This window comes from Triticum aestivum, chromosome 5D (genome assembly GCF_018294505.1).
Source record: "Triticum aestivum cultivar Chinese Spring chromosome 5D, IWGSC CS RefSeq v2.1, whole genome shotgun sequence".
NCBI classification, from domain to species: domain Eukaryota; kingdom Viridiplantae; phylum Streptophyta; class Magnoliopsida; order Poales; family Poaceae; genus Triticum; species Triticum aestivum.
In genome coordinates, this window is record NC_057808.1 from 477,829,544 (window position 1) to 477,839,233 (window position 9,690).

Here is a 9,690-nt window from a genome sequence, read left to right on the forward strand (position 1 = left end):
GCCGGGATACAGATACCTGGAGAACGCTCGTTCTGTAAGATCATATATATCCAAAATAAAAAAAAATATGCCGCAGCGTCGTATCATTTTATCATTATCGTGTCAACCTCACTGCCTGGAACTTACATACCACTGAAGATACAACTGCAAGTAGCCCATCGGGTGATGATAAATAAGCTCATCAAGCCAAGGGAGAATAACCAGCACGGACCTCGTGACCACAACAAATGAGCAAGCAATTACCACCACTGAAAAATACACCATACATTCCAATTCTGAACCCAGAGAGCGCACACACAAACATTGTCTATCTTGATCTTCTGTTGCCAATTCACGCGTATTATTACTCAAGACCCCCCAAAAAATCATCAAAAATGATTACATCGAGGCATGATTACAACATGAACACCACACAGGCTACAACTACAACCCTAATGTCCTATGTGCTGGCAACAATCAGGAACATTAGCTATACCTACAGCTAACCCTAAACAATTTGCTACAAAGGGATCACCACATTTCCCCCGAAAATAAGCATACACATATCCCGTTGCAATCATTACCGCAGGGACGTTCTTTACATCGATACTTTACACGACTGTTTGCCCATCCTTCTTCAATACGAAAACATGTTTAATGATTCCTTTCCATTAGGCCTCGGTAGTGGACTGGGCTGCGGGTACGCGATTGAAAAATGCATGCCGTTCGGTGTATTATGAGCTGAAGAACCAGAACTAGACTTATAACTCGTCGGTGGAGGGGACAAGCTATGGGTATCCAAGGAGGTTGGAGCCATCAAACGATGACCCAATGACCCAGAACATCTAGAGCTGCTTGTTTCACTGGTCAGAGAAGATAATAAAACAATAACAAGGTCAAGATCCGTAACAGTGCAAACCTTTCATGAACAGATCAAACACCAAATTACAGACAGAGAAGTGTGAAGAAAGTACACACCCATTTGTATTTGTCTGTTTCCCTCTCACACAAGGCTCGGTCTTCCAGGACTTCTTTTCTCTTGAACAGTGTCCAGCATCCTGGCATTAACATTCAAAGTCATGAATGTCCACGCAAATATCAAAACTCAAGTGGATGCATTAACTGAGGGAAGCTTACTGGGGATTTGTTTCCTGCAGGAGAATGTACAGAAACGTGCTGGCTGAAGTGGTTTGAATTTTGGATGAATGGGTGTTCAAGCAGCTTGCTTGCTGTAGGTCTCTCAGACGGGATTCTCTTGAAGCAGCCTTTCAGAAAATCCTTCCCATCTGATGATAAATTATCTGGAATTGGTGGGTCTTTATTCAACACCTTAAACATTGCAGCTGGCTGTTGCACCACAGAAAAGCAGATTCCGTGCTTCAGAATCCCAAGACAGGGAAGGGAAATACCCAAATGTTGACATAGTCGCTCCGTTTTTATTTAGTCCGCATGTTAACTTTGACTGAAGTCAAACTTTATAAAGTTTGACCAAGTTCATAGCAAATAATATGAACATTTACAGCAAAAAATGAATATGGTGCGAAAATATATTCAATGATGAATCTAATGGTATTGATTTCGTATTGTATATGTTAATATTTTTCTCTATAAACTTGGTCAAAGTTTGTAAAGTTTGACTTCAGAAAAAGCTAATAAGCGGGGTAAATAAAAAACGGAGGGAGTATATTACTTCTCCATTAGCAATTTTATTTAGGCCAATGTGCCAATATGTGGCAATTATCATCATTCATATACAAAACTAACTAATGAGAAGCAAGCTACCCTAATTACATAAATCCAACTCATACAACATATCCTGATTTTACAAAACGGAGAAAGGCTTGAATTATTTACCCCTTCAAGACCACTCCAAGGAGGCTTGCCAGTGAACATCTCAATAATTGTACAACCGAGGCTCCAGATATCAACGGCAAGATCATAGCCTACATCTTTGACAAGTGTAGCCTGGACAACCTGAGATACAAATGTGCAAGTGTGACTGTGTCATATAGCAATGACCGATGAGATGCAGCTTACAGCTCTATGAAACAAACCAAAAGGCAAAACCAAAGAATTTGTAAATCTAAATGCCAACTTAGCAGTATGCCCAATGATGTGACTCTACTGTAAAATATCCATTCAAACTAAATGATTTCATATCAAGCAAGATTGCAAACCAAAATGCTATCAGGTTTAGAAGAAAGAAAGTCCACTTTTCAATCTTGAACTACTGCACAAGACACAAGTTCACATTTCACTTTGAACCTGTAAACTGCTTATTTCAACCATAAATTGTGAAATCGGTGTTTTTTTCACCCCTTTAAGGTAGTTCAGGGTTCAAGACTGGAAATAAACGGTTTACGAATTTAAGGTTGAAACGTGAACTTCTGTAGTTTAGGGATGTTAAGTGGATGTTCTTTCTTAATTTCAAGACATATAAAGTTAGTAAAGGTCGTCACAAAATCTAATCTATGTGGGATGATAAGCATCCCCTGAGCATATGTTCACATGTTTAAGTTATCGGCATGATTTTATGGAAATTATAATACCTTAGGCAGGCTGAATGTTCGAGAAATCAGCTCTCTTAGGTGCTGTAGCAAACACATTGCATGAAAATAAAGTTCCATTAAATGCATGAATCGCTTTTGAGAATTTGGAACATCTGCTTTTCTTGCCTGAGCGCCATGTCCACAAGAAGACTACATGAAATGGATGTAAGCATTTTTGGTGGGCTACACACAGTTTCTCTGCTTGAGAAGTCATTATTTTACATTGCGCAAATGCAGTTCAAACCTTAAATGTGAAAATTATTGGCATGGCTAGACAGGATAGGTATCAACCACTTGGTCAAACCTAATCAGAGAACCGAACTCACACCATCTCAAGTGCTTTACTCCCAAAATCATCCACCTGCAGGTATTAACGATTGAGACCTTGCCATGGCCTCAATGCAGGCCCAGGGGAATATGCTGTAAATACCTTGCTGGCATTGTCAGTGTGACATCCACCTCTAGCAGTCTAGACTCAAGAGTTAAGACCTTATCAAGGTGTTTTTTTTCGAGAAAACGCATGAGAGCGTGCGTTTCATTGCATTGTAAAGAGGGAGAGTTTGGTTACATTCCTCCTAGGAGGCTGTAAATACCTTGCTGGCATTATCAAGGTGTTTTCACATGCCATCATGCGCAATGAGACGATGACTGCACTAAAGCGTCATTCCTTTAGGAGTCAAGCTTCATGGTTCAGTAAGAATTCAGTTTCAGCAGCAAGCTTTCGACAAGTTTCCTGTATCAACAAACTCAGGTTTCAGGTTTCACAAGAACTGAGCGCTAGCTCGGTGGCTAGAGTTTACGGTGGTAAACTCGCCGACCAGCGTTCGAACCTGTGGGGTGCTATCTGCGTGAAATCCGCAGAAAGGTCTCATCTTCTATCTAACAACGTGCAGTTAAGGGAGGGGTCCGTTCCCCTTTAACCACGTTTTTGGTTTCAGGTTTTGCTACTGTGTTACAAGAATGTTTCAGGCTTCAGAACAAAGTTCTAACACATGGGTTTCAAAACCTACAACAGGGTAGCAAGTTCATGTGGATTTCAGCAAGTTTCAGATCCCTGGAATTGAGCTATCATGTAGTTTTCAGAAAGTTTTGACAAAGTTTCAGGAGGTTTTGAGCTAGTTTCAGTTAATTACTCACAAGGAAACAGTAGGGTAGGCCCCTGCGGTTAAATTTCTCTTAAGAGAAAGTATTTACAGCCTATTTACAAGGGTGAAGCTGCATATCGACCGCGGTGACCTCAAGACTGAGGGTGTTTGAAAGAAGCAAAAAAGCATACTACATCATAACAGAAGCTCCATTAAGAGTGACTATCTACACAGCCATGGTGGTTCCCAAATCTTTCCATGAATATGCAGGAGAGCTGCACGTGAATATATTAAGCAAGAAAGAGTTTACAATGACCCGATATATGAAAACGACCTCCCTTACACAGAACCTAGAGAGAGGAAACTACAGAGACAAAAAAGACGACCTCCTCACTAAACAGAAGATTTTATCCATCAGACTCTTAGCGGCTCCGACAACCATCAACAACCTATACTTATCCTTGATATTGCCGTATGTGTTGAAGGTTGTGGAACTCGTGATTGAAGATTCCACCATTGAGTTCCTTCTGAATCCTCCTGGTGGTGCCCAAATCTGACTCAGAAGAGGCAGTAGCAATTGCGATCCAGCATCAAAGGGAAGTGTGAAGGAGACACAGGTAAAGGTGGATGGAGTGTGATGCCGTCACCATCATCCTTTATTTCTTGGAAACAACATCACGACATCCAACACGAGGTATGGAGTAGGCGTGTCAATTCTACATGGCAAAGGAAAGGCAGCGAGGGTGCCGGAACCGAACCGAGTGCTGCATTGCCACTGACTTTGGAGTTGTGGGTAGCCACTAGTTTTGGGAGTGGGATGAATGTATATAGGACAAATCCCATTGTTGGGTGGATCAAACAAACCTTGTTGAAATGCCCAGTTGGGTGGGACTACCAAAGGATCACCTTCCAATAGTTTTGTTCTAAACGAAATGTGAAACTGATGGAACAATTCAAGGCCCCTAGATGTGTTTTTGGTATGCAAAAAGGTGATTCTAGCTCCAACTGAAGAAGTGTGAGAGTGGGGGTAGCCCTATTTGGTCTAACAGACCCAGCTACAACCTGGAAGCTTTCGATGAGCACGAGCCTCGCCAAAACAGGCTTAACTGCTTTATATGTGTTCCTGAGTAGTGCAGTGGACTAATGCATTACATGGTATCCAACAGAAACTGTGATGCAATTTACTTTGGCTGTCGTCAACAAATTAGAATGCACAAGTATTTTCTGCACGTCAGTAAAAAACAATGCCTACTACGCTTGAAAATCCGAAATTAACCTTACCACAATGAGGAAAAAGAAAACTATGATTTTATAAAGACTAACTAGTTCGCACCTCAGGGGCCATCCAGTATGGTGTTCCTTTCAGTGAAAGATTTGGAGCTGCAGTGCTCAACTGAAAAGAAGAAACAGTCAAGCAAATTAATTACAAAAGTAGCACCATGGCAAATAAGGAAAACCTGAAAGAGCGGGTCCAATAGAAAAATAAACGGTGTAATAGTAAATTCATTGCCTCTCAGGGTATGCACTAAAAATATAACTATAGAAATAAGGAATACCAAATTTAATGTCATGTCAAACTAGTTCAAAATAATAACCAATGGTCCAATCCAACTAAGAAATATTGAAATGTTTTACCAAGTACTCATATCAAATGTCAAAATTACGATTAACAGCTTATGGCACACATAATGCTCAGGTGGTCATAATGCGACGTAAAATTAAAGATAGGCAAATGTTCATCTGTGTCTAATCCTTCTCAAAGTGACTACTGAGTACTTACGTGCCGACGAGACATTAAAGTGACTACTGAGTACTTATGTGCAAAGTGCCAGTGCTGTCAAAAATTATAAGCCAAGACGCAAAGTGGAACTCACATGCTTAGCCATTCCAAAGTCTGCCAATTTAACCACGCCGTTGACATCAACAAGCAAATTTGCTCCTTTAATGTCCCTGCAAAAGTATAATAATTTTATCTACATCCATCATCCATGTGTCATTTTAGCCAACCAATACTTGCTAACAGACAATAGTGGAATCAGAATCAGCCCTTGAGATGTGGATAGAGCTGTACAAGAAGCTCAAGAAAACAAAATGAACTGAATGCAGAATAAAGTTGGAAGGGAAAATTAGGACCAAGCAATCTGACAAATGGTACTGTATGAGGGAAAAACAAGAGATAATGCAAAAAACTGAACAAAGGTTAGGTTCAGAAAGTTAGGAAAGAGCCAATGGCGAACAATTATCAGATAAAAAACAAATAATGAAAAAGAAAAATTACCTATGCATAATTTTTTGGCTATGTAGGAAAGCAAGACCGTTAAGGATATGGCGAGTGAAATTGCGGACAACTGATTCTGTCATTGCACCACAATGTTGACTAATGTACTTATTAATTGAACCCGGATGAACATATTCCAGGTATATGTAGAATCTATCTTCAGTCTGCAAGGTGCCCCATATCACCGTTAATAGCAAAATTATATAGCACTGTTAATTCCCTCGGTGTGGGCAAGTAGAACTTACAGTTTCACTGCCGTAGTACTGCACTATGTTTTCATGCTTAAATTGGCTAAGGAATTTAATTTCCTGAAACAAAGGTGATGAGCAATCAGACGAAGTGCATAATTGCATGATCCTTAGATAGCGTAAAAAAATAGTAGTATACAGTTATTGCCCAACCAAGTTCCAGAAAAATGAAACAAGTATTGTCAGAGTTTTACATATACTTAAGAAGTATTGTATAGTGGTAAAAGGAAGGCAAACCAAATGTGAGCATAAGCAAAAATATGCTTCTTAATCCTCAACAAGAAAAGAGAACATTAGACAATCACATTGAACAAGACTAATGATCTCCATACGCAGAAATAAGCAACATCAAAACAAGTATGGCCGAACCTGTTCCAATTGCTTCAGAGACTCAACTGATTTTGCGTCATCAGGAATTATGTTAACCTCTTTCATGGCACAAAGAGCTCCGGTGTGCCTGTATGTTGGTGTGACGGTATGTTCAAAATTTAGAGAAGCGATTACTACAATAAAAATGAAATATAACATACCTATTGGTAGCTTCATATACACAGCCATATGTGCCACTGCCGATGAGCTTCCTTTTTTGCCACTGACCAGCCATTGAGGGCGTCTCAACTTTTGGAACTGACGGGTGGCCAAAATTTGTTTGCTTTGGGCTCATTGAAACAGGAGGAAGAGGTAATGGGTGAAGATTGGCACTCGGATTGCCCTCAGGACGAGAAGTGTGGTTCTCTGGGAACAAGTTTGTATGCATTGGTGATGGAGGTGCACTTGGGTATCTTGATCTACGAGCAGGACTTCTCAAAGGACTAGAGCGAGGAGATCGCTCCTGGCCACCCACAAATTTTTCAGGTGAGGTGGAAGGGGGTGAAGATCCTGATTGATCTGAAGACCATGGTGATGGTGCTGACAATATATTGCTACCTTGGATGGATATTGCAGCAGATGAGAAGTCTACATTACTCAACCTTCGAGGGCTCTGTACAGGACTTGAAAACCCGCTGCTCGGGGCACTTTTAGCAGGAATATTCAACCTAAAGTTCAAAGTTTCAGTTGGGCCATCCTGGAACTTCTCTTTATATGTCTTTCTCCGTTGGCCACAGGTGGCCCCATGTGTGCCAGCTGACTGTAAGTCATTGTGCTCGTGAATCTTTTGAACAGTTTGGTGGGGCATAAATCTATCACCAGAGACATTGACAACATCAGAAAGATGGTCAGATATGGAGTTAATCTGATCAGTGTGGCATGACACAGTTTTTTTTTTTAATAATCACGTTCATGTAGAATCTTCTTTACTAGCAGCTTCATGGAAGTTAATCAAAGCAAATTACACTTCACTGACTTCAGTACTGAAACAATCTCAGTCACTCATCAGTTAAAATCACAATCTGAGCCAGCCTTTTTTTCATCTCAAGAACTAATAAACTGGCAAGTAGCTTAACCAAGCATCATCAAGTACAAATGTTATGGGGTATCATAGCACCAAACAGCAAATTGTCTCAACTCGTTCTGGGGGTCCAAAACCACAATAACTCTTCGTGACATATCAACCAAATTTGCTAAGGTGCTATGATCTCCTAGTCATAAGCTAATAAGTTCACAGAAAACCTACAACCCTCTTGGTAGAATGCAACCTAAAAAGCACGGACACGGCAGGAATTGCCGATTGGCCGTGTCGACACGGCGGGATACGGCTGGATACGCGTATCCCCCAGTATCCCCTGATTTTCGATTAAAAAGAAAGAAAAAAGGCCAGGGACACGGCAGGACACGTACGTGACACGGACGGGATACGGCCCGGCCCAAAAACAGCCCAGAAACAGCCATGGCCCAAAACGAAACCCTATTTTTGCAGGATCGCACGCAGCTCTCCACGTAACGAGGTGGGGCTCCCAGGTCCCAGTCTCTTGTTCTCAAAAATAAAAAAGGTCCCAGTCTCTTCTGGATCAAAGCCGCCACCTCCTGGAACGAAGCCGCCGCTGCCTGGATTCGCCGCGGCCACGGCCGCCGGCGACGCTTGGATTCGACCGGCCACCACTACCCCCACACCAGGAGCCAGCAGCCTCTTCTCCTGACGGCAGGTAACCCTCCCCAATCCCTGAACTAGCAGCCTCTCCTCCACTTCTTGATCTGTTTTATTCAGATTTGATCTTCCATTAAGCTGCTGGATGTTGTGCTTGGCTGCTTGCTAGCTGCTGCTCTTTGAATGCCTGTAGATTGTAGTAGTAGTGTTGCTGCTGTTGCTTGCTACTCATGTCATGTTTGCTAGTTCAATGCTTGTGCTGCTGTTGATCATGAATGATGAATGCTTGCTGTTTGTACTGCTTGCTGTTAGGTTAGGTAGAGCATGGCATCTGGGAGTGGCACAGCCGGTAGCCAATCGTCTGTGGGTGAGAGTGAAGGTCAGTCTGGTCCTGGTGCTGTAGATCCCCGAATGGGGCAGTATCTCTATTCTAATCTTTTTCTCCTTTATTTTCTGTATTAACTCTATATTACATGGCATATTTTTATTTTATTTTATATATGCTCACCGTATCCCCGAATGGCTGTTTTTGGAAAATGCCGTATCCCGTATCCCCGTATGCGTATCCCCGACTTTCCGTCCCCGTGTCTGTGCTTTTTAGAATGCAACTATGCAGCAATGTATGTCTGAAGCCCTAATCCAAGCTAATTTCAGATCGTCAACATGGTTAGACTATAGCAAAGGCCATCTTCCCTGGTCTCTCAATCCCTGGCCATCTTATTGTTCACCTAAACTGTTCTCACCAACCTCACAGCATTCTGCCCTACAAAGTGGTCAAAATGCTACTAGTGTGGCAGTTTTAGTATATAGTGTCATGTGTCATGCCTTCTTATATGCCCATATTGTTGGTAACCCCAACCTCATTCAGATACCACTGCCAGTGACCTACTACTTGTTAACTGCCAGTGACCTCGTTGCTAGCAACCTAATCGCTTAAGTATTAAAACAGAACTAACAAGGTTACGCTGTTTATACGAACTTGAACAGCAAAGGAAGGAAGCTTGAAGCATCTAATAAACTAGTACAAAACACACAAAATGCATCCCCACCTTGGAAACGTGGACGGCCTCTCGCCTCCAGTCCCTGCAGCCCCCAGGAACTCGGCCGATCCGTTGCAGTCCCCGTCGAACATCCTCGGGGAGGGGAGCGGCCTCCCAGGCCCTCGGCACGGCGAGTCGTCCTGGTGGGGCAGCGGCAGAGGGCGGGGCAGCAGCATGGGCGTGGACGACGACCTGGCCGGCGCCGCCTCCATCATGTTGCTCGGGGACCTCGAGATCGGCGTGGAGCTGGCGGTGGCGAGCCCGGACCAGACCGCGTCCCTCCTGGCGGGGTAGGAGGAGGAGGGCGGGGCGGCGTGCGAGTCGTCGAGGCGGAGCGCGGAGCCCCCGACCTCGATGTCGTCGACATGGCGCAGGCGGTGCTGCCTGGTGAGGCGGGGCTGGTGGTCGGGGTCGCCGGCGCCGCCGTGGCGGGGGATGCGGGAGGTGGAGGCGCGGGCGGGGGACGCGGGCGTGGAGGCGGAGGA

The 9,690-nt window shown here is 43.3% G+C and overlaps 1 protein-coding gene across 1 annotated transcript; it reads right to left on the bottom strand.

Moving 5' to 3' along the window:
- Positions 1-308: 308 nt before the first annotated feature.
- LOC123122934 (mitogen-activated protein kinase kinase kinase 5) lies at positions 309-9,690 on the bottom strand (the record flags this gene model as incomplete). The annotated part of the gene is given in 11 exon segments (XM_044543323.1): positions 309-842; positions 958-1,037; positions 1,117-1,326; positions 1,834-1,953; positions 4,947-5,006; positions 5,488-5,563; positions 5,892-6,055; positions 6,137-6,199; positions 6,509-6,596; positions 6,670-7,320; positions 9,215-9,690. Coding segments are annotated over 11 exon segments (2,214 nt in total), but the record flags the coding sequence as incomplete, so codon positions are not given.